This window comes from Micropterus salmoides, unplaced genomic scaffold (assembly GCF_014851395.1).
Source record: "Micropterus salmoides isolate LMB-PRFRI ecotype aquatic unplaced genomic scaffold, ASM1485139v1 Ms_hic_scaffold_12, whole genome shotgun sequence".
NCBI classification, from domain to species: Eukaryota; Metazoa; Chordata; class Actinopteri; order Centrarchiformes; family Centrarchidae; genus Micropterus; species Micropterus salmoides.
The window spans coordinates 3,755,604-3,781,105 of NW_024040263.1; the positions used below are offsets into that span (position 1 = coordinate 3,755,604).

Consider the following 25,502-nt stretch of genomic DNA (forward strand, 5'->3'; position numbering starts at 1 on the left):
TAACATAGCAACACATATTTTCAATCTGTAAAGAAATATCTATACAACATATTGGTTTGGTTGGATCTTAAGACCTGGACAAACTGCTATAGATGTGCACCTTACTCTCCCCAGTCCCTCCCTCATATCCACCCTCTCCTCTGTCTCACCTCATCACCATTCTTAGTACACTGTCCCACCCTCATATTTTGATGGTTAAAGTAAGACTATGTAGCTTTTGAAAGAATAAATAACACACACAAGTCCTGCATTTAAACTCCAGTACAGAAGAGTTCTTATCCAAAAGTACTTATAGTGTCAAGAGTGAAAGTACTCCCAGTGCAAGAAAATTGCCCCAGTCAAAGTTTGTATGTTGTCGTTTGTCGCCAGGTAGCCAATTTTAAGTATGCTACGTACTGTGGGGTACTTAATATTTTACCTATAAAATCTGCAAAGTAACTAGTTATTACAGCATTCAAAATAATTACAAAGACTAAAAAGTACAATATTCCCTCTCAGTGTAAAGCGCAAGAGTACAAAGGGGGATATAATGATATTTAAATATTACATAATAAAGTATTGTTATATTTCACAGCTGCTGTCTCCCTTTGCTGTACATCAGAATTTGATAAGCTGAGAGGTACTGATATATTTGATTGATTTGTTAATCCAACTAAATAAGTAACTCAGAGTTTTTGTTGGAGATATAACGTGTGAATGAGTGTACATATTCCCAGCTGTGAATCCAAATATGTGCCCTCATCCCAGTAAAATTACCACTGCAAGAATTTGGCAATATGACCATCTTAAGTTTTCTTGAGGAATACAGATATTTTTGAGCTTTCTTCACCAACGTGGAGATGTGAGCTGACCAAGACGATTCTCAGGTCCATTAAACTATTGACCTGCTCCACCTCAGCTTACTGATGTGGACACAGGTATGGGTCTTTATCTCCTTTTTGTTAAAATCAACGATCAACTCCTTTGTTTTCATACATGCCACATTAAAAGTTGGTTTGGGGTCTAAACGATGTGGTGGCTGACCTTGCAGCAAATTAAATTTTTTGATAAACATGTGCTTTTTACAACACTCTCACTCCTGTCTGCTCTTCAGTACACATATAAAGACCATTTCACATACAGTAAATATCACACTCTTTTTTTTATCAACTTGAACCGCTCATAGCAGCAGCGACTGCAGCATCTTTGTGTATATGCATGTGCAAGTGTGTGTGCATCTGTGAGTGTGAATGCGGCTGTGTGAGGGTGCGTCAGAGGAAAGAGGAAGTTGTGGCATGAAGTTAAAAGCCTTCGCACAGTGCAGCTCTGCAGAACACCCACCACGGAAGAACGGCAGAACAAGAGCGCTGAAGTGAGTTGAGTTAAGTTGAAATAATGAAAGAAAGACAGGGAGGTGAACATTGAGAAGAAGACATATACCTCAAGGTGAGAGCTGATTATAATACTCATCCTACACTGATATGCAGTTTGAAAATTATTATGTTTTCTCCTGGAGAGGTGGATTTTTTTGTTATTTCACTGGGTCTCAAGGCCGCTTCAGTATTTTATTGAAAGCACGGAGTGAGAGTGACTGTTCAGTGTTCGCTGTAGGCCGACTGATTTGCTACTGATTTGGTCTTAGACTCAATTCTTCAATGATTGCCATACCCAGGTTCTAGGTTACTAAGAAAAAAAGAAGTTAAACTGTGACCAGAACTACTTTATTTATGTAAAGCAGAAGCAAAACGTGTCATGCATGAGAGGTTTTTGTATTTGTGAATTCAGACAGCGAAACCATTTCATTTCTATTCAGTGTGAACTCCACAAATAACCTAAAAACCTTTGTTCCTGGCTTCTTGTGAAGCTTACTCATCTCTAGTTGTCAGGAGAACATTAACTTGCAATCAGACTAACTGATACTAGGTACTGCTACTTGGTGCAATAGTGATCAATGCTGAATATTGTGCCTGTGAGAATTTATATGATGTAACAAAATCTTGCCTTGCATCCCATCCTGTCTATCAGTCTGTCTATCGATCTTTTATTCAGAAAACAAAGATGGAGTTGTGGCGGCAGTGTGCGATGTGGTTGATTGACTGTCGAGTCCTTCCTGATAACCATCGGGTCACATGGGAGGGCGCACAGGTAAATCAGCTGTGTCACACAAACACCTGCACATAAACACACACCCTGTCTTGTTTCCCCAGTCTAACTGTGTGTGTGTGTGTGTGTGTGCGTGTGCGTGTGCGTGTGTGTGTGTATGTTGTGCCAGGTGTGTGACCTGGCTCAGGCTCTGAGAGATGGTGTGCTGCTCTGCCAGCTGCTCAACAACATGCTGCCTCAGGCTGTCAACCTGAGAGAGATCAACCTGCGGCCGCAGATGTCCCAGGTAATACACGCATATCACACAGACATACACACAAACCTTTTGCTGCTCCATTACCATAGGCCATTTCCATAACCACCAGGATGCAGCGTCCCAAGGCTGTCCGATAGGAAAATACTGTGATATCTGTGTACATCTGGGAGCATGGGAAGAGAGCGCCGGAGGTGCTGATGAAGAAGAACAACAGACAAAGAGAAACAACAAAGACAACTCAGTGCATACACTCCAAAAGAATAAGAATCTACTTGTTTGGGGATTTCTGTAGGGATCAGTGACACTATCTTAAAAGAACAATTGGATTTACATTAGAAACTGCAAAACTGTGCAGATATTTTCTTCTTCAACACATTTTAAACTTTAGGACTCAAAAATATACAAAACGTACTTGACAATATAGAACTTTTATCCGTGTACCTCATCTGTACCTATATGAGAAGATTTGCACCACTCTGTTATATAGAGGTTGTATATACACAGTTAATATCTGGACTATTTCTTGACTGTGAGCAGTACATTTCTGTTGTTTCTCACCCAAGATATGGCCAGACACATAAACCCCTTTTAAAACTAATTGTTGTATTTACATTTCAGTTCAGATTAAACAAACAAGATTTAACTTGTTATTATTAAGCTTTGGAGGTGCCGGTAGGTTGATTTTGTCACCTTTGGACACACCCAGGCTAGATGTTTTCCCCTGTTCCCAGTCTTTGTGCTAAGCTAAGCTAACCGGCTGCTGGCTCCAGCATGTTTGAAGTACAGACGTGCGAGTAGCATCCATCTTCTCATCTAACTATCAGCAAGAAGTGAATAAGCATAGTTACCATCATTTAGTACTGCCTTTAGAAATCGTTCCTGGGTTCACCTGGATGTGGATCCACACTAAAAACAAATTCTGTGGATCATGGACTTTTTCATTCATTCACAGTTTTCATCTGCCTTTCAGATATCAGCACTAATAAACAAACACACCAGCAAACTGGCTTGAAAACATGACCAGCAGTAAGATAAACAACAAGATGGGTTGTGTCTGAGGGGACAGAGAGATAGAGGGGAGGTGATAAAGACATGAAAAAGATATGAGAATGAGAGAGTGACAAAGAAAGAGACAGTCTGTCACGTGGGTTGGCCTAAATGTCAGAAGGGAAGTCCTTGAATCAAATCTGATAGGACTCACCATGATGTATTAAAGGTGAATGCAACTCGGCCGGCGTTAATGTGCTTTGACACGTGAATGTGAAACTCTGGGAAATCCGATGAGGTCAAGAGTGGTGAACATACTTCCGATGATCAACAGAAGACAGGACTCCACTCTGACGTGTACACACACACACACACACACACACACACACACACACACCTGATGGCATTACACAAGTACAGGATCTTCCCTGTGTTCTTGCAATAATGTTTGCTGTTGCAGTGATGTATGCATGTATGTCTGCATGTTAATATGAGCTCCCAACAGCGATGTGAAGTGTGTGCAGCAGTATCAGGTAGAACTCAACGTTTCCCCTTTTCTGAAATTAGAGTTCCGCATTTCCCACTGCTGAGCTGCAGAAAGAGCAAGCAAAAGCAGCTGGTTCAGGAAGTTATGTAAATGGCAGAAGTCTGACCCCCATGTCAATCACACTGTGCGCTGCGCTCTCTGTGGTTGCTTTTGTAGCTATATTTTAGTTATAAAATGTGTTCTGCTTCTTTTAGTATTAAACATTTCATTGCGTTGGATTCATTGCTGTTCATGTTCATATAGTCTGTGTGGCTGAGCAGCATTTACATAGTCTTTAAGAAGTGCAAATGTTTGTGTTCATGAGGTGCCTGTGCAACTTAATGCTAGAAAATTAAACCATCTGCTTGTTAGACAAACAACAGTGACAACATGATATTTAACAATATTTTGATCTTACAATGTTCAACATTATCTATCAAGTGTGTTTGAAATTTGTGTTTGTGATGTGTAACACTTTCTGTGTGTGCTTTATATGTGCTTGCTTTCCACGTTTATTGTGTGTTATGTTCATCTTCTATTTGTTTGTAACGCCACATTTTTTGCCTTTTAAATGTTTAGTCTAATTTGTAAATGTCAATGTTTTTGAAGGTTGTTTTTGCTAATAGAGTATCTTTCCACAGGTATTTATTTAATGTTTAGTGGAATTTATCATATCAGTGAATCTGTGTCTGGTGAGGACCAGATGGAATTGTGGTGACCTGATTTGGGAACATCGATGGTGAAAAATAGCCTAGAAATGCTTCTGTATGCTTGTATGCTTATCACCTTCCTTTAGTTTATTGTCTTTTTGTTTTTAGCCATTCTAGTGGCATGTTTGTCTGTCGGTTAGTTGGTCGGTCGGACCGCCGCTTTGGTCCAGAATGAAATATCCACTTCGGTGATCCAGTGACTTTTCCTCTAAACCACCATGAGGTGATATTTGTGGCTTTTAGTGAAATGTCTCAACAACTGTTGGATGGATTTAAATAAAATTTGGACCAGACATTCATGTCCCCATAAGCTGAAGTAGAAATTACAGTTTCAAAGACCTGTGTCTTGTTCTCTTATAAATGACTTAAACTGTAACTGGTAAAGGTTCTGTTGGCCAACTAATATATTAACTATTTCAGTAAAAGTAAAGTAATGTTTGTGTTTCTGTTTGTTTGTAGTTTCTGTGCCTGAAGAATATCCGGACGTTTCTGGGAGTTTGTCAGGAGAGATTTCATCTCAAAAAGAATGAACTGTTTGAGGCCTTTGACCTGTTTGATGTTCGAGACTTCGCAAAGGTATAACCACATCTATCTATCTATCTATCTATCTATCTATCTATCTATCTATCTATCTATCTATCTATCTATCTATCTATCTATCTATCTATCTATCTATCTATCTATCTATCTCTCTATCTGTCTATCTATCTATCATCTATCTATCTATCTGTCTGTCTATCTATCTATCATCTATCTATCTATCTATCTATCTGTCTGTCTCATTCACTAATTACATCTTCTGCATGAGGGGAACATACTCCTGACAGAGTCCTGACTCTTGACTGCAGCTTGCAGACACCCACATAACTAACAGGAAGTACTTTTGGTGACTTTTTAATTGAAGTGGCTGAGTGAACAAATGAATTTAGCATTTCATAGTTCTCTTTCACTTTCGATGCAGTGCAGCCACAGCACTTTAGTGTGAACAATAGGAGTTTCGAAATGTGCACTTGTTTGATGTATGCACAAAGTAAGAGGAAGCACTTTACAGTTTTTCTCAGTAGCTTTGGTACATTTCTGTTATCAGAATTAAAATTTCCAAAACTTCTTGTGCCACCTCCACATCATCTAGTCACTTGTGCACATCATTAAAGCACTCGCTCTCTCTTTTGAACAAACTGCATATGCTTTGACACATTCCTGCAAATGATTAAGTACAATTGTCTGCTGTTTCTTACATTATCATGCTTTTGTCATGTTGATCAAAATGTGTTATACTGGTTCTCTGTTGAATAGTCTTACCCCCCAAATGATCTAGGCATACAAAATGTACAAAATAGTTGAACCACTTTTGTATATTTTTCTTTATGCTATGCAGTGGTACAAAACTTGTGTCCTTTTCTTTTCTGTATCGCAATGACATGGTCTGTCAACAAATGACAGTACAAACAGTAAATGTAAATCCTGTCCAAACTCTTGCAATCATCTCCCACACACAGTAATGTGGAACTCTACTGCTGAAATTGATATATGATGTACAGAAAATATGCAGCCTAGTGCATTTTCAATCATTGTCATCAAAACCTCAGTCATAGTTTACACCAGAAAAACACACTGTTATATTGACAATATGGCATTATGACTATCTTGTGTGTGAACAATGACCATTTGGCACTGACATGTTCATTCATTCATTCATTGTGTGGTGCTGTTTGAACGAATTGTTTTGAAAAATGAACTAACTTCATGATTTGAGAAACGTACCAAAATGACTTAGAAAAACTATAAGAAAGAAATGTATCAAAGGGAGGTGGACCTCAATCTGGCTGTATGTTCTTTTTACATTATTTGCTGTTTTTACCTAAAACTTACTTGTTTCACATCACTGCTTCCAGTCAGTCATCCAATACGATAAAATACAGAAAACACACAAGTAATATATTTGATTTACAGTGGTGGAGGAAGTATTAAGATCCTTTACTTATGAAAACATAAAACCACACTGAAAATACTGCATTTAAATTCTGCTTCCATTGATTTCCAACCTAGTGGTCTGGTCCCCTGCAAAGATAAATTTGGGGGGTCATGAGATGATAAATGGAGTAGGAAAGAATAGTTCTGCTCCACAAATTTGCATTCATTTGGACTTCTCTCCAAGCCCTTTATTGTGAAATATTGGATCATTTGACCTCAAACAATTATTTAAATTAAACTAAATGGGAAGTTTAGAGGGGAAATCTCTCTTTGGTGAAACTGCCAACCAGACATAAACACCACAATGAGCCCAAACTAGACACTACTTTATTTTAAAGGGTTACAAACCAAAAGAGTTAGGAATGTCTGGTTTAGTCTTTAACAACGCTTATAAAATGCTTTTTTAAACAAAAATCAGAAAAATAACCACTAACTGTGTTTATTTTGGTAATTCAAGTTTTTGTTACTCATATTGAAGTTTTATCTTACTGTACTTGCCTCAGAATACATGGAGCTGGAAACGTGGTGTCCTACTTTCTGCTCCCATGAGACAAAGTTAAAGCTTAATCTCAAGATCTGTATAGTTTAGCGTTTAACACCATTAAAGCAATAGTTTAACAATTTGCTTTCTGGCAGAGTGTGCCAGGAAGTAGTCCGATACATAATCCACGTAATATGACGAGCTGTCATTAAACTTCCATTTTTGTACAGATTAAACAAACTAAATATTACATGTTAATTTGTGAGTTTTAAGGTGCTGGTAGGTGGATTTTGTTAGCAATGAAGGGAGCTAGGCTAGGTATTCATGCAAAGCTAACTGGCTGCTGTTGTAGCTTCATATTTATAGTTTTTTACAATTGCTTAAGCACTATTTTGAATACAGGGCTCATCTTGTCAAAACACTACACACAGTTCACACAACCACACACACAACAGAGCCTGAGGTAACAGAGCACCTCAGGTATTTTGCAAAATGAAACACTTCGTTCAAAACTATAATTCATTAAAATAAAATAAAAATTGTCAAGGTATGGCACACATGGTTCATATGATCTGATTCAGTTTGAAACAGTTACACACTGCTGCGCTTAAAACTCTTTTAAAATTTCTGCTTTTCTAATGATATAGTCTGGGTCGTGACTTTAGCGACCAAACACTCAAAATAGCTCTGTGGCCAATGATTTTTCTCCCTCTTCTTTGTCAAGTTAAACGCAGTCTCAACATTGCAGATAAATTCATGCAGGATTGGTATAAGTATACATGTAAAATTTCATAGGACAAAGTACAAGCCATTGTTTCGCACATCGAATGCAGTGAATGGGTTCCAAAAAGTGTGGATGTAGCGCTTTTTGTAGGCTACATTGTACTGATTTATTGTAGACAATAACTAAAAATTGTTTTCCACCTGTACTCTTGTTCAAGTTACTGTTGTATACAGTATATCTAGTTGGGAAGCCTCTCAGTGTGGTTTACAACATGGTCAACCAATGTTGGTCCAATCTCATCTGATGCATTTAGTCTGCGTCTTCCTTGTCCACCTCCACCTCCAGGTCTATCTCTTCCTCTTCCTACATCCTCTTCCGCTGCGGGCGCCCCCTCTCATCCTCCCCTGCCCTCTTCCTCTTACGGCAATGTTGCCTTCCATTTTTGTTGCATACAGGTATACTTAACTGTTGCATTTTTATATTGCTTACTGCTGATTGGAGAGTTTAGAATTGAGTGTCTGTACACCTGACGGTCACGTTTAATCAATTGATTCATAGGTGTGGTATTTTGAAAGGCAGTCGCTTAAAATGGCAAAGAAGTGACATTGTGTTAGATTTCTGTATCTAATGTAGAGAAGTGTGTATATTGGTTTGCAAAAGTATGAGGCTGAGTATGTGCTTATAGATAGACTAACATAGATTTTGCTCCTTGGGTGTCAGGGTTCACTGTGTGTTTTTTTTATAGCGAAATGTGAGAGTGGAATCAATGTTCTCGTCTAACTCTCAGCAAAAAAAGTGAATGAGCATATTTATTTAATACCACTCTCATGTCTGTATGGTAAACAGGAACTAGAGCCAGCAGCAGGCTAATTTAGTCTTTGTATTAAACTAAGCTAATAAGCTGCTGGCTTCAGCATATTTACTGTATGACTATTAGCGTGGCGTCAATCTTCTCATGTAGCTCACAGCAAGAAAGTGTATTTCTCAAAATGCTGATCAATTCTGTTTTTCAGTCTTTTGCAGAATGCTCTGGTTATTACACAGCAGTTGGGCTGCAAATCAGTCCTTTCAAATGTTTTGTCTCAGAACTTATCCTATAGACTTTCACTTCTTGTTCATCTTTCCTCCTGTCTCTGTCTTGAATAAAAGTAGCAATCAGACAATAAAGCACAGCAGTACTGACTGAGAAATATTATTATTTTAACAGTATATTTATTTTATATCACCAGAACTATCATGACAGGCCTGCCTTCTTTTTATTCTTCTCTCTGAAAGGTTCTGAACTCGGGCAGGCAACTTTTGAATTTTTATGTGTTTCTCACCGCAACTCTGGAGAAAGTTTCAGATCAGAAGTCAAGGGTGATTTTGAAAAGGGAAAAACATGTTGTCGGCAAAAACAGGAACTAAGAAACCATTATTATATTGCTTATCTTGTAGTTATAAATTATTAAAACACATGAGACTCCAGCCTAGATATACCGAGATATTAGAGCTCACTCACACATGTTGCTTTATCAGAAAGCAGAGTCAGTTTCATTTGGACGGCTGGAGTTTGCTTCTCTCATGAAATTGGTTATCTGAGATCACTCATCATGATAGTGCAGTTCTCACTTTACCACTGCTAGAATAGGAGTGAAACCAGAGGAGAATTATTCAGTGTCAATGTTTAAAATGTGAAACAGCTTTTACTGTTTCTCCACCAGTCCGTGTCTCTTTCTGTATACTATAATTTAACCATATACTATATCTCCTTGTGTATGTGTGTCTGTGTCTGACAGGTCATAGACACTTTGTCCATCCTCTCTCATTCATCCATTGCTACACAAAGAGGATTCCAGTAAGCAATTTCCTTCTTCTTTTACATAACTGAAATGTTAATGAAGTTTGGTAACTCTTTACACCCCCCAATTGAGCATTTATAAGCAGTATAGAAACATTTAATAAATGGTTTATAACACATTATAATGTAGTTCTACACTGATATAAGGACATGTTTAAGTGTTTACAGTATTTGTCAAGAGTTATAATTTCACCTATGAAGATATATTATTACAATTGTGTTGTATTTTAATGTATTGCATGGGTCAAAGAAGTACCCAGATCTTTTATTAGTGAATTAGTGAAGTGAAAGCAGCAATATTGCAGGGTAGGAATACCCTGTAATAAAAGTCCAGCATTCCAAATTTTATTAAGTAAAAGAAGTAGCATTAATATATACTAATAAAATAATGCAGAAGGGCCCATGAAATACAATCTGAGTACCTCAATATTGTGCTTAAGTAAATATAGAGTAAATGTACTTACATCCCATCACTGCTATGTTGTCATTTATTATCTATGTATATACCAGCCTCCACTTAAGGGTGCCCACAGGAGGAGTTATAGTTGTTGACAAATTACGCATAAATGAACACTTACGTCTGTTTACAATTACATTATAGTGTGTAATAAAACATTCATTAAATGTTTATGTACTGCTTATACATGCTTAATAGGGGTGTTAAAGTAAAGTATTACCATTTTATATTTACCATTCAAGTTTAGTCGCAAGAAAAATCATATAGATGAATCCATTGGCTGACTTATGGGCGACGCCATTACTACACTGAACCAACTGAACACATTAACACCAACAATAGAAGCAGAGATGTTTGGTTGATCATGGTTGACACAAGTTAGTCAGTCACAAAACACTAGTCTGAAATTGGTTATTATACAGGGTTTGGGGAAAAAATAACATCAAAGCACCATTTCTGTGAAAGGTAGTGGTGAAAGAGAAGTGTAACGCTAATAAACTGAGCAGGAATTACCCAGTATCTTATCATCTAAATAATCAAAACTTTTTCCTGCATTGTAGTTTGAAGAAATGCTTAATTTGTTAAAAATCAGAAAACACATGATTCTGTAAAAGTGTGGTTTCAGCCAGGAAACCCTGTACCAAGCTAACAACAGCGGGGTGGTGGCTCACCATCAGCCACATGGCTGATCGCTTGGTCTTTAGTGGCCCCTGGTTGTTTATTTATTGACATGTGATTGAAACATAAGGATTTAATAGAGATTTCAAAAAGTAACATTGATTTCACGGAGCAAATGCTGTGACTTTTACTTTCGTTTTGATGAATGAGTTGCATTCAGCACAGCCCTGCTGCCAGAAAAAGACGTCTCACTGTCTGTTAAAACTGGAGTATGTTTTGTTGAAATGTTTTATAGATTATAACCCTATTTTTAATGGCATTTGATGACTATATCCTGGACAGAATTCTTAGCAAACTGAAATCCTGTGTGTTATATGTGTAATGGCAGGATGTCTACTTTTGCCTTCAACCCAGATTTGTCTATGAGATTATTAAACTTCATAACAATTTTCTTGTTATTGTCATTCACCCTAAACCTTCCTCCCTTTACCAACATCACCTACAAACACTCACACACACTTTCCCTACATCCAGGCCATTTCCCTTGGAAGGATGCACTCCTGATGACGAAATCTACAGCGGCCTGTCTGACCAGATAGAGTAAGCTTCTTTCTCAATATGTTAATAATAATCTTGAGGATGAAAATAGGTAGTTTTCAAAAGGCTCCCTATTTTTTGTAATTAATTGTTTTATATCTCAAAACAAATTGGAACACTGGTCAATAGCTTATCTTATTTTGGTCTGCTGCTGTACATAGTTACACCAATGATTTATCCTTCCCAGTACAAAAAGTCCAGTTCCAAAATTTATCAGCACATGTAGACACATGGCATACAGATACAGTCCATGCCAATTATAGGAAATACAAATAAACAATACAAAAAATATAAAGAAAAATTACTTTAAGTGGGCAAGAAAGCAGTTTTAAAATGTAACTAAAACTTCTAGTTTACCCTGGCAATATATTAATACACAAAAAATATAACAGAATACTATGCAGTTATCAGCAGCTTGTTTTTTTTTAGCTTACTTTTTTTGGACATTGCACATTTGTTTCTTCTATATTTAAATATCATTGCATGTCTTCTTATTGTGCAAATAAACCTTTCTAAAATTTTTCATTTGTTAGTTACCATTCCTTGGTGGAAGCTATTTTTCAGAACAAGTTTAACAAATGCTTTCAAACTGTGATGGGGACAAAATCAGCCATCAGACATTTCCCCAGCGTCCCCAGTGTAAATGATAACTATGAAGACAAGACAAATATTATGATAGTAACAAAATGTGGTGTGAATGTATCCTTGTATCAGTGACACAGTGGATGAGGATGATGACTTGTATGACTTTGTGGAGGACGAGGAGAACGAAGGAGATGAGATCTATGAAGACTTGATGAGGACAGATGAACAACCAGAAACTGTGAGTGGACTTCGCACAACATTTTGTATCTAAGAAAAAACACGGGTTGAGCTTTTTTTTGGCAACCAGGAAGCTTTTCAGTCTCTATCTGTTCATCTAAATCAGTGGTTCTCAAAAATTTTGGTTTGAGATTTCTTTAAATTAAGCGTTTTTTACTTGAGACCTCTTGTCACTCGTTGCATATGTCTACTAGTTCAACCGAAGAGTGACATTGATTAGGTTGGTATGTCAGTAATGTATATTTCTGCTCTCCTATCTTGTTAAACATCTCAAGATCCCTCAGATTTATTTTGTGACTGACCCCCAGGTTGGGAACCACTAATCCAAACAGAGAAGTTAAATTAACAGATACCTTCAGAGAGCAGCCACAATCAGGAAAGGCATTATGAGTAAATGTCACCCAGCTACATAAATCATAATCACAGTCTGGCTATGAGACACTAGCTGGTGTAAATGAGGCCTCAGGAGAGTCAGGGTCAGAAATGAACAGGGCCTCAAGGGAAAAATGCTGTTAAAAATTCAGGAGATTCCACTGAAAATGGAAAAGCCTCAATATTTAACAATATTGCTGTAAAATTTTATCCTGCTCATTTTATCATTTTCTGTATGTAATATGTATGCATCTACTACTGTTTCCAATTGATGCATACTGTTTCCACTGTATTCTGTGTGAGACAAATGGACACATTTTTTTCCAAAAAACAACAATAAATGCTATGCAAAAAGGCATTAACAAAATAAATTTAACTCCTAATAAGGTACTAAACCTAGGAGGGGAGAGTGTTCTGGAAGGTCTCAAATCTTAATGCTGCAAATTGTGTCCATTATAGTAAGATAAAAAAAAATGCATCCTCTGGTCTGGTCTCTTCATGCATCATTTGTCTTTTTTTGGTGTATGTTTCTACAGCAGCAGAAGACTGGGGTAGACAAACGAGAATGCTGCCTGCAGGAGATCAGACAAACAGAAGAGAAATACTCTGATACACTGGAATCTATATTACAGGTGTGCACATGTTCACAATCTGATGAAAGAAGATCAACACATTTACACAAAGACAAATCTCACACAGAAAAAGTCACTCATACAAAGACATACACAAGCAGACATTTATTTGCACGTTTAAAGAGAGAGTAACAACATTCCTTCTTTTTTTTATGCAGCACTTTATGAAGCCTCTTGAAAAGTTTCTCAAGGCTCCAGACATTGAGAGTATCTTCATCAACATAGAGGTACGGAAGGAGATTATCTACACACCTGGTCATGTGTACAGGTTTATATTCATGTACTGTATTAGCCATCATGATTTCTGCGTATATGTATTCGTAGGATTTGGCCACCACTCATCGTAGTCTGCTGGAGGAGGTCCAAAAATCCATCCTACATTATGGAGCCAAGAACCTGTACCAGGTGTTTCTGAACTATAAGGAGAGGTACACAACATACACACACCACACTGTTATCCAATAAGAATACAAATACATTATGTGTTATGTTATAATATGTTTTAATATACTTGCCACCCTCAGGCTCTTACTATACGGCCATTACTGTAGTCAGGTGGAAGCATCGGCAAAACACCTTGACAAGCTTTCGAATATGAGGGAGGATATCAGAATGAAACTAGAGGTGAGGAAGACACACACTCTCAAACAGAAGCACAGGAGGGATGTTTGATTTTGCACTGAATATTCATTTTCACAGATGTACATAATGAGCAGAGGAGGTCTATTTCTATTTTTTAAATAAAGGCACGAAGTAGTTTTGGAAGTAGTTTAAGGCACAAATAAGTGCAAATTGAGTCTGAACTAGAGGTGGAGGCAATGATGTCATACCTAAGTAGGTTGACACCTATTAGGGTTGGGCCGATAGACGATGTCATCAGCGATGGCTGACAGACATCATGGCGTTGAAATGGCTTCATCATTGTTTTAAGTATGATTTGCACCTGCCTCGGAGTTATTTTTTCCCACCGTGCATACTGAGCACATGATACTTCTCTGCCTCAAGTAGGTCTGACTTTTTTTTATAAAATGTATAATACAAAGAGCAGTAACTGCTGGGGAGCCTCACAGCATCCTATCCGAACACATCTATGCTTTACTGCAGATGTTTACTTCCTCTCTTAATTCGGTTCAGTTCAATTCAAAATGCTTTATTAGCATGACTGTTTAGGTATGACCAATAAGTTTATTAGCAATTATAAATCTCTCTCTCTCTCTCTCTCTCTCTCTCTCTCTCTCTCTCTCAGGAGTGTTCAAAGAGAGCAAATAGTGGCCGTTTTTCTCTCAGAGATTTACTCATGGTCCCTATGCAGAGGGTCCTCAAATATCACTTGCTGTTACAGGTATGTTTATACAGATGTGTGCTTTATGTGTGTGCAGCTGCATTATGTCCATGCATGTAAATTATTCCGGTAAGTCTATAATTTGTCTGTTTGTGCCTGCAGGAGCTGGTGAAGCACACCACTGACCCTACAGAAAAAGACAACCTCCGCACAGCTCTTGATGCCATGAGAGTAAGTGTGTATGTAATGTGTGTTTATGTCACTAACTTAAATTTGTGATATTTGAACTTTCATGAATTTGTCTGTGTGTGTTTCCAGGATTTGGCGCAGTGTGTAAATGAGGTGAAGCGAGACAATGAGATCATCAGGCAAATAACTACCTTCCAGCTGTCCATAGAAAACATGGTAAGCCCATATTTTTCACTTCTAATACTTTGGCTGTTGTTTTTTTATCGCCGGTGATCCTTACTCTCTTCTGCTCTGTAGTCTCAGTCTCTAGCTCTCTATGGTCGCCCCAAGATGGATGGAGAGCTGAAGATCTGCAGCTCGGAGAAAAAGTCTAAACAGGACAGGTGTGTGTTGTTTATGTCTCCATCTATCTTCATGATTTAATGTCATGCATCTGACCTTGTGTTGTATCTGTGTGTGTTGGGTTGCTCATCAGGTATGCATTCCTCTTCGATAAGGCCATGTTCGTGTGTAAGAAGAAAAGTGGAGAGACTTTTGAGCTAAAGGAGATCATTGAACTACAGAACTACCAGATACGAGATGAAACCACAGGAGAAAAGGACAATAAGAAGGTCTTTCTTCTACTCTGTGGCACAAAGTATAACCAGACAGTATCCATAAAGCTAACAGTGTGTGTTTGTGTGTGTGAACAGTGGTCCTATTTGTTCCTTCTGCTGGACTGCTATGGGAAGTGGGGGTACGACTTATTCTTCAAAACCAGAGAACTGAAGAAGAAATGGATGGAACAGTTTGAAATGGCTATGTGAGTTATCACACACACATGCACATATACACGTGGAAATACAAACACTGAATTCTTCCCAAAAGTAAGAGTAAAGCGGGTCTGTTCGATGTAGGAATCTTATGCAGCAGCAAGCAGTAACATGCTGATAAATCATAATGTTCATACACCATCGGATGATCTGATTCTCCAAGCATTATTTTTGAGATGCTTATTCCGTTAGTCTCCAAATTAAAGTTGGACAGTCTCGGGAATCTTCTATTTTTACAATAATAATGGATCAAATACTACATGTAATGTGAAAGAAGTTGCTTGTTGTGAAAAACTCACAGATAATTATCACTGAACTCAACAGTTCCCCCTGAGCACAGAGCTTTATAGCATCTCTTAACTAATTGTTTTGGTCTTCTGAGCAACTTTACTTTTTTGGGGGGGAGTTCACACTCACCACACTCAGTGTCATTTTTGGGAGAAGCAGGCTAAAAATAGCTCTAGAAATGCACTGAACACTACCTTCCCAGCACCAAACAGCACACAGACAAAGTTAATGACTAGCTGGTGAACACAGTGGAGCATTTAGCAAATATAGAGCCAGAGATTTCCCTCTGGAATTTGTAGAGAAAACAGAGCTAAATAGACATTAAATATCGGACTTACATTTTCCTTGCTGACTAGAAGCACAACCCCCAATGAAAGCTGTTCTATTTCTGCTGAATTTGAAATAGACAACTGTTTGCTAACACGTGCACAAAATCAAATTAAAAGGTTATATTATGTTAGTGTCTGTTCATAGTTTCTGCTGCCTCAAAGTATCCAAAGAATCAATTATTGTAGGTTCAAGTTAATCAACTTTGTGATCCAGTATTTTATTATTTCAAATGATCCATAAGTGCATTATGTTATGTAAAAACACATCAGAAGAGAAACAGAATGGAGTAAGTTGACACTGTCACTGATGACGGACACTGGCTTTGAAAAGTTTAGCTGTCGCATGTTGTTACAGTTTTGTGTTGCAGTTTAGCTGATTGCTCCACCCTGTAAGAAATGAACAGACATCTGATGATTTGTTGATTGTTATTTTTAATCTGACCTGCACTGTGTTGCTGCTAGGGCTGGGCAATATAACAATAATGATAATTATTGCAATATAATTTTACTCAGTAACAATATAACAAATGTTCAAAGAATGCTCAATAAATGTTTGATTTAATTCATTTGAATCTATTAAGATACATCTGTTGTTGTGGAAAATGGACTTGATGGAAAAGATTTTACTTTTACTCATGCATGTTTGTTGAAAAAAGATTTTATCGTAATTGTTTTGGATGTTCTACCTCAGATATGTTAAGTGATCCACTGTTTGGCAAGTGTTTGTCATGTTCTGACCATAAACAATAGTTTAACCACACAATTACCCATCTGGTTTTTTCAACTTTTAATCAGGTGCAGAAATCAGCTTAAAAGAAATAACGCTTTCACATTTATTGTGAAAATTGTTTTATTGTATAAAAATGTTTTGCCATATTGCCCAGCCCTATTTGCTGCTACTGTTGGTTTCTTCAGTCACAGGAATACAAAATAGATGCTCTCTTGGCAGAGGGCAATAACACATTTTTACTCTCACCAAAGCTCACACCCCAGCATGGTCAAAACAATTGTACTTCACGGTTGCAGGTCAAATATGTGTCCAGAGAACGCCACAGCCAACAACCATGACTTTCAGATGCATTGCTTCGAGGAAACCACCTGTTGCAAGGCCTGCTCAATGCTGTTAAGGTACTTTGTGTCTCTAGCTGGTTCTCTCAGTTTCTCTCTTAGCTACATTTTTAAAAGAAACTTGAGGCTAAATCTCTCCATATGTTGTCTGCAGAGGGATATTTTTCCAGGGCTATCGCTGCACTCGCTGTAAAATGTCTGCACATAAAGAATGTTTAGGCAGAGTCCCTGTCTGTGGACGAAACTCAGGTATGTATTAAATAGAACTTCTAATTAGTTTAATTACAATAAATCTGTGTAATGATAACTTCTTACATTGATTGTCCTCTTCAAATTATAGATAATCTTGGTACTATGAAGAAGGTAAGACTACATTAATCTTTGACATTGTGGATATGTTTTATATTATTCTGGTGATGAATAAGCCCTTGTTGGACTGTTTTCCATGTTATTTTACAAGTTCAGTTTCAATGTCTTTTAGATTTAACTTGTGCAAATAGATAAAACTTGAGGTACTATTAATACAGTACTTTTGCCTTTTGTCCCTCCAGAATAAAACACAGAGATCTTCCGGACATTCCAGCATTGGTAAGAAATTCAAGATCTAATATCTTTAAAAGGCTTATTTTGAGCTACTTTTATTACTTTAGAAACTTTCCGTTATGGTTTCTGCTTCAGTTATGTTAAATCTCCAAAACAACTTCCTAATTGTTGAAGAGAAAATGAAATATTTGATTGAATGAAAGTTCTTGCGTGGCCTGTCAGATCTCCTTTCTCATATCTTAAAGTCTCCTCTTTCTCCTCTATCTCCCCCCTCTCTGTCTCAGGATTTCCAAAAATGGAGGTGTGTCAGGAGTATTATGGCTTGCCACCGCCCCCTGTGGGCTTTGGCCAACCGCTTCACCTCTCCAAAGGTGACATCATTGAGCTGACCCGGGCCGAAGCTGACCTGTCATGGTGGGAGGTGACGTTAAAAATCAGATCCAAGCATAAACACGCTGCAGAAAGCTGAGAGTGTCCCACATTATTTGGCTGTGTTTTAATTGTTTGGTGTGGTTAACTTGTAGGTGGTGGAGATGCTTTTGTCTTTTTCCTCTCTGTATCTCGTTCCTCCCTCATGCCCGTTTATGTCAATACTGTGTGATTCATAAAGCCTAAAAGGTTTTGGTTTGGAAAATAAGTCAAACCTTTTGGCTGAACTCCATTTAGCTGCTTCAGTTTTAGGTTCCTGGTATTGTGCGTGCTGGCTCGCTGTCACACCATCATGGCCATCTTGACTGTTATCAGTAACACCTGTGCGTTTCCTATTTGACTATGACCACTGAAAATGTCTGCGGTGAAAAAGGCCTATCATATGTTGTTTACTTTGTTGCTGACCGTTTTTCCAGAGCATGCATAGTTTGTTGGCTGATGGTTGGTGAATGTTTTGCTATTCCTCTCAGTCAGTTAAATGACATTGCAGTTCTGTCAGGGTCTATTTTTGTTTATGAGTTTGTGCATTCAAGTGCTTAGTCAGTATTTGAGATTTGTCTAACATTATTGGATTCACTTCACAAAAATAAGCAAAAGTACAGACTGAAAGAAGGATAATGAGTTTCATAGTTCCTGTTCAGCAGCTTTTCAAGTCTTGGTGTTGAATCTATCCCCACGTTTACAGTTCCTGCACTCACCGCCTGTTTTACAAAATAAAAGTAACTGTGATGAAGTTATTTCTTTATTCTTCACTGTGATGATTAGACATCTCAGTCCCATTTTTCAGCAAGTTTATTTTAAATAAGAATGTATTATCACAAATAGAGACACTTTTATTTATAATTATTTATCTATAATCTTTGTTCTGGAAATTGTAATAGTGGTAAAGGGCTAAATGCTGGCTTTGTGCTTTAATCTGTCATACTATTAAACTAGAGCATAGTGGATCCACATTATTTAATTAAGCGTTTACTCTCAAACAAACTAATTTCATGATATTAACAAGTCTAGACACAAACATAGTTGGGGTATTGTATTCTGATCACACACCTCTTATTAATTTCATTTAAGATTTGCAATCCCTGCATATATATATACATATGTGTGTGTGTGTGTGTGTGTGTGTAGTTTCTGATTATTATGATTAATTTATATTTTGCAATGACTGCTTGCTCAACCCAGTCCGGCCATGTGATTTGTTGTTGTGTGTGTTACTCAGGGAAGGAATCTGACTTTTAATCAAATGGGATGGTTCCCTTGCCAAAAAGTTCAACCCTACATCTCTGTGAGTACAATCCACCAGCCAACATGAGCCCCTGAACAACAGACACTCTGACTTCAAACTGAAACATGCCATAAAAATGTTTTTTTTAAATCACATTTTGACCAATACCAATACAAAGAGATATGTGAGCACAAGAAAACATATGACAGACATGTTTAGTTAAGTCCAATGGTATGTGTCAGCTCGCACAAGTTGGCTGCCTTTTGCTCTAAAAGAAAAGCAACCGCCGTGACCACAACTACGTTTGCAAAGTTTTACACTAACCTCTTTGTGATGTCACCCTTTCCCAGAAGCTGACCCCCGACCTGTCTGGTTTCCACTGGTGAGTATCAACAGAAACTAGGTTAAAACACTTGCTCGCCAAGCTCCTCTCACTGTTAATCCCATAGCTTTATTTCTCGCTCTATTGCAGTGCATCGCAACAAGGACAGAGAAACACGCCAGAGCTGATACAGACAATAACATGAATAGCCACAAAAACAGAACCAGATACTCAAAAGTACTGGTGTTTTTAAAGAAGCTTTTTGGGACAAATTGTGACACAGATTGAATGTAGCACCTCACGTCATTGTTTTCCATGTATAAAATAACCATTAGTTATTAGTCACCTACTGTATAGTCACTGTTCTCTGTCCTTGAGCACATTTATGATAACAACATAAACTGCACCACTGTTCACCCACACATTGTGTAACTGATTGAAAAAGATGCAGCAGTCACATGAAATTCTTCACTTTGGCTTAAGTACCCCTAATTATCATTTATAGTCAGTATACCGGTATAAATGTAATTAGTTAGTTAGTATTAGCATTTAATAAATGGTATATAGCACACTATGACATCATTGAAAGCAGATATAAGTGTTGGTTAATGTGTTTGACAACAACTATAACCCATACATGTATCCTGGTGTATAAACAGCTAATAAATTACAACATAGTAAAACACAGTTATAATAGTAAATAGATATAGATAATGCATATAGTAATAAAGGGCAGGGGGATAACCATTGAAGATTGTGTTATTCCTTCTTTATAAAGTCTGGCATTAAGCAAAGAATAACATTCTTGTTTTCACTGTGCTTGAAGGTTTGCAGGGAACATGGACAGAACCGAGGCCAAAAACCTGTTAATGTCCCGGTCTGATGGAACCTTCCTTGTGCGGCAGAAAGATGGAGGAGAGTTTGCTATCAGCATCAAGTAAGCCTTCGCAAATTTGCAATTTGAAGCAATTTGCAAAAGCAAATTGAAGACATGCCATTTACTGTTATCTCTCTTTCATCCATAACCCTCTTACTATTCCAGGTTCAACATGGACATCAGACACATTAAGATCACATCCACTGAAGGCCTGTACCGCATCAATGAGAAGAAGGCCTTCAAGGGTTTAGTTGTAAGTCTTACAACCTCATCCAAAATAGGATGATGCTGACCAAAAGAAATGCTCTGAAACTATCTTTTACGTTGTGGATTTGTGACCTAATTTCCTCCTCTCAAACCACGTGCAACATCTGTCTTACATGTTTTTCACACTCTTCTTCTCCTCCTCCTCCTCCTCCTCCTCCTCCTTCTTCCTGTGTTAGGAGATGATTCAGTTTTACCAGCAGAACTCTTTGAAGGAGTATTTCAAGGATGTGGACACCACGTTGCGTACCCCTTACAAACAACCAGAGGAAAGCAACTCGGCTAACAACACACCAAACTCCACACCAGGTATAGTACATCTCTGTCCCTCCACACACCTTCTTATGATCACGTTAAAGAGATAGTTTCACATTTCTGAAAATATGCTTAATTTCCACAGTCATAGACAGCAGCACGTATGCTAAATATGAATGAATGCATCAAAATGTCAAATTAATCAAATTCAATTCAATCTAATTACTTAGTGACAGACAAAACATAGGATGTAAAAAATGGGTTATAAATATAAAGCTACAGCCAGGATAGATTAGCTTAGCTTAGCATAAAGACTGGAAACAGTGGGAAACAGCTAAAATAATTAATGAATAATAAATAATTGTAAAGCTTTATTCTTCAATACAGGTAACAAAGTACTCTTTCCCCATTTCCAGTCTTTATGCTAAGCAAACTGGCTGGAGCTTTATATTTAACCGACAGGTACTATTCTTTCAAGCTTATCCATGTTGCAATGTTGGCTCTGTCTGACAGGAGGTAGCATGAGGAGTTTTGGCGTAGTGAGGGCCAGGTATGACTTCTCAGCCAGGGACCGCTCAGAGTTGTCGCTACGGGAAGGAGACACCATCAAGATCCTCTCCAAGAAAGGTCACAATGGTTGGTGGAAAGGAGAGGTGTACGGCCGGGTGAGGAATTTGCAAACATCCACACGTAAAAAAACCCCCAACAAATTAACCTGTAACCTGTCATGAAAAGAACATTTAAAGGTTTTAAGGCATCTTGTCTTACCTGCACTGCTCATGTTTTCAGGTGGGGTTGTTTCCAGCCAACTATGTGGAGGAGGACTACTCTGACTACTGCTGAGAAGATGTGTAGACCCATACTGTATATGTAGGAGTCTGTGTGATACCTGGTCTCCATCGACTGCATTAACCCATATGCACGAGTGTGTGTGTGTGTGTGTGTGATCTAATGACTGTCTAGTGATGTGAATAAAACTGTTGTTGAGCTGACCTGATGAATGTCCTGTTTATGTATGTACAACTAACTAACTTTACTAACTTGTGATTATTGAATATGCTCATTTAAAAAAAAATGAGCATTAATTTACAGTTATAACAACCTCCACTCTCCTGCGAGGGATTCCCACATTTTGGAGCCTGGCTGCAGGAATTTGCTCCCATTCAGAGACAAGAGCATAAGTGAGGCTGTGACTGACGTTGGGTGATAAGTCCCGGCTCGCAGTTGGCTTTCCAAGTCATCCCAAGGGTGTTGTATGGGGTTGAGGTCAGGACGATAAAGTCCTTTCATATCAAACTGGAAAAACTATTTCTTTATGGACCTTTCTTTTACATGGTGTTATTGTAATGTTTAAGTTAGTTTAGCATAAAAACTGGGGCATTGTAATGTGTAAATAAAGAGTCTTCCCCAAACTGTTGCCATAAAGTTGGAAGTACATTATTGTCTAAATTTTGTATACTGTTGCATAACTATTTATCTTAACTGTAACCAAGAGGTCTAACACAAACCATGAAAGAGACCCAGATCAAATAAAAGTTCTGCATTCAAAATCTGACTTAAATAAAAGTATGTAACATTTAATAGTGTTATACTCCTATATATATATATATATATATATATATATTATGGATGCATTAACATGATGCAGGATTTCAGTGGAGCTTTTTAAACATTTATATACTGCTCTGTAGTTTACAATAATGTATTGTTTTGTAAACTGATAAGATGTTTTGATTGACAAATCTTAACCTATAAAGTGACATGTAACTGCAGCTGTCAGATACATGTTGTGGGGTAAAAACTACAATATTTACTTACTTTCCACTACTCAGACCAATAGTACACAATAGTATGTCAACAGGGTTGAAATGTATATATATATTCACGTTTTGTCTGTGGTCTAGGACAGCTGTAACAATATTTTTTGCACAATCTTTTCCAAGGATAGAAATACAAATACAATACAAATACTTGAAATGTAACACATACTGTACAAGTGGCAGTATTGCAATTATTGTCGCATACAGTAAATGCATTAACATTAAATGATATGCTTTCAAATGAACTGGAGGAGCAGTATAATTAACATTAATTTGGAGAGGTGTTACACATACAATGCGTTACAGTTATAATGGCAGTCTCATCCCGTATGGGAAAACACAACTAACAATGACCAGCACTCAGTCGTGTAGTTAGGTAAATATCTGCTTTAATTCCAAAATATCAAAACAAAAATTGTATAACATGTCTTTCACATAATAATTTGTCTGCAAAAATTATAAGCTAAAACTGAGATCAATGTCTGTGTGTTTTCTGTTCCTTCTCTCCTTCACTTGTGTTGTGGGATCATGGTGGTTTACTGCAACAGATTCCAGCGACTCCATCTCTGCGTGTAACAAAGAGGGCTGACTTGTGTTCCTCCTGTGGTCTACTGGTAGTACAGCTCCAGGTTCATACCATCATGGATTTCATCTGCAGAGGTTGTGGTTAAGTACAATAGAGAATAGAAAATGGAAAATAATAAAAATACGTTCTGCCCCACTGTGTATTCTGCTTGGTACAAGTTTAGCACAATAAATATTCTAAAAAGCGTCGGATAAATGCTCCTCCTGTTTTCATCGTTACAGAAGGATGATTTAATCTGATAATGTGGAGGCTTTTATTACTGCTATTCCTCTGTGACTATAAATAGACACTGCAAGTGTAATAAGGTCACAGATAGATACATTTATATTGATTGCACTGTTGCCCAACATGATATTGAGAAAAAGATGAACACAATATCAGTAAAAATGTCCTTTCTTATGCAAACTACAATTTGTTTATAAAAACTGCATTAAAATGACAACTGGTCAATCTAAATGGTTACACTTTATTATCCTCTTTTGCATTTGCAATAGTAATGTTATTGGTTATTGTATTGATCATTATAGACAGACAAGCATTAGTTACTGGCCCACACACTCTATATTGGTGCATATCTCTACATCCAGTATGTACAACCAAAACTCCACCCACCCCCATCATCACTTTACACAAATTTACTGACTTTTGGTGCTTAAAATGATCAGATGCTTACTTTTTAAGTATGACAAGTAGACTTCTGTAAAAGAAAATGTAAAACTGGTGCAACATTATCAGTACTGCTGACAGTGAAAAAGCACATGGAAAGATTGTTTAAAAGGATACAGTCACCCAGAGACACATGGTCTTTGAATATGGTATACCTGTGGGAACAGAGGCGGAACATTTAGCTGCTAATATACAGCCACAGAAACACTTGTTATGGTCAAGCAAGGCAGAATTCCAGACGAGCACCTTACCATTTCTTTAATACAATCTTGTCGTGCCGTGTTCCTGTCTGTGCTGCGATGAGCTTCTTCAGATCTCCGATCGTATCCTCAGAGCTGAAACATGGGGGTTAAGGAAGGAGCATTGTGATGGCGAAGAAAAAATTCAGACACACACACACACTGGTGTCGAACGTGGTTTAACTAACCAAGGTTAACTTGCTGATCCTGTTACTTCTCATCTAGGCCAACTTTGCTACTTTGAACACAGCTGGGAGGATGCATTTGCTGATGTTGGAGGAAGTTGTCTTGAATGACAGTGTGCTCTTTTTTGAAAATCTAAGAGGACATACCTTAAGTAGAGAGTGCACTCTTGATTAGCTGGCATGGCACTGTGGCTACAAACAGCACATTTGAGAAGCTGAAACATTATCTGGTTCCACCCTCTGAAATATGAGGACTTGCGGGTTTTATTTGTCTTACATGATAGTGCACTTAATATCTTTGGAGTTTTGAATATTGGTCAGATCAAACAAGTTAAATGAAGATGTCACATCGGGCTCAAGGAAAGGGTGAAGTGGTATGATCAATTTTTAAAAGGCCTAACGTTAATCGATGCATTGACAAAAGGAAACTAGTATTACACGTGTGGCAGGACGCATTATTAGGCGTCATCTCCACAGTTTCAGTGAAGGATACTTGCACTTGACACGGACTTTCTTGCCCAGACGATCGTTGCAAACCACCTCAATCATCTTCAGTTCCTACCAACAGAATGAAAACGTGACAGAGTTAGCTTTAACATGTGCGTATATGTGCGACGTTATATGAGTAATACTCGTAACTTACATATAAAGACTTAGAAGCTATAACGTTAGCTAATGCGGTTCATTCACAGTGGGCCACATGTGAGAAACAGAGCCATTTCAAATATGTTTAAACCGCCTGGTTGTTTTGTTTAACGCTAAAACTATTAGCTAACATCACCGTCGCTACAGACCAATGTGCGGAATGTACACACACGTAAATCAACATGCTGTCTTGAAAATCTCAGTCATTGTGCTACATCTATTATAACGGTGTGTTAAGTGTGACATTCATACCTGGAAATTCACAGCAGAATAACAAATAAACCCCTTTTCGCTGATTTTCTGGAACGCTCTTTCTATCTCCGTCCTACTCACCGTAAAGCTGATTTGGGTTTGTGTATTTGCCTCTCGACCAATCAAATGACTACATCGATGATTGACA

General features: G+C 37.8%; 2 protein-coding genes across 4 annotated transcripts; one reads left to right on the forward strand and one right to left on the reverse strand.

The window, feature by feature from the left end:
- The first annotated feature begins 1,297 nt into the window (after positions 1 to 1,297).
- LOC119898706 (proto-oncogene vav-like) lies at positions 1,298 to 22,542 on the forward strand. Of its 3 annotated transcripts, none has more exons than XM_038712905.1 (29): positions 1,298 to 1,425; positions 2,029 to 2,124; positions 2,252 to 2,368; positions 5,021 to 5,137; positions 9,519 to 9,577; positions 11,190 to 11,255; positions 11,967 to 12,075; positions 12,983 to 13,078; positions 13,237 to 13,305; positions 13,403 to 13,506; positions 13,603 to 13,702; positions 14,325 to 14,420; positions 14,523 to 14,591; positions 14,679 to 14,765; positions 14,847 to 14,932; positions 15,025 to 15,160; positions 15,242 to 15,351; positions 17,005 to 17,106; positions 17,201 to 17,295; positions 17,387 to 17,409; positions 17,598 to 17,634; positions 17,874 to 18,010; positions 19,238 to 19,303; positions 19,594 to 19,625; positions 20,392 to 20,502; positions 20,608 to 20,695; positions 20,886 to 21,015; positions 21,475 to 21,626; positions 21,751 to 22,542. In XM_038712905.1, exons 2-29 carry the CDS (start codon positions 2,038 to 2,040, stop codon positions 21,802 to 21,804), a joined length of 2,535 nt encoding a protein of 844 aa, XP_038568833.1. In that variant the 5' UTR covers positions 1,298 to 1,425; positions 2,029 to 2,037; the 3' UTR covers positions 21,805 to 22,542. The 3 variants fall into 3 exon arrangements, with proteins under 3 accessions (XP_038568833.1, XP_038568835.1, XP_038568834.1); XM_038712907.1 differs by having other exon boundaries at positions 17,874 to 17,890; XM_038712906.1 differs by having other exon boundaries at positions 12,986 to 13,078.
- Positions 22,543 to 23,148: 606 nt separating this feature from the next.
- ubl5 (ubiquitin like 5) lies at positions 23,149 to 25,483 on the reverse strand. The gene is made up of 5 exons (XM_038712909.1): positions 25,355 to 25,483; positions 24,951 to 25,015; positions 24,285 to 24,368; positions 24,151 to 24,188; positions 23,149 to 23,433 (listed from the first exon to the last, which is right to left on the reverse strand). Exons 2-5 carry the CDS (start codon positions 25,004 to 25,006, stop codon positions 23,390 to 23,392), a joined length of 222 nt encoding a protein of 73 aa, XP_038568837.1. The 5' UTR covers positions 25,007 to 25,015; positions 25,355 to 25,483; the 3' UTR covers positions 23,149 to 23,389.
- Between the last annotated feature and the right edge of the window lie 19 nt (positions 25,484 to 25,502).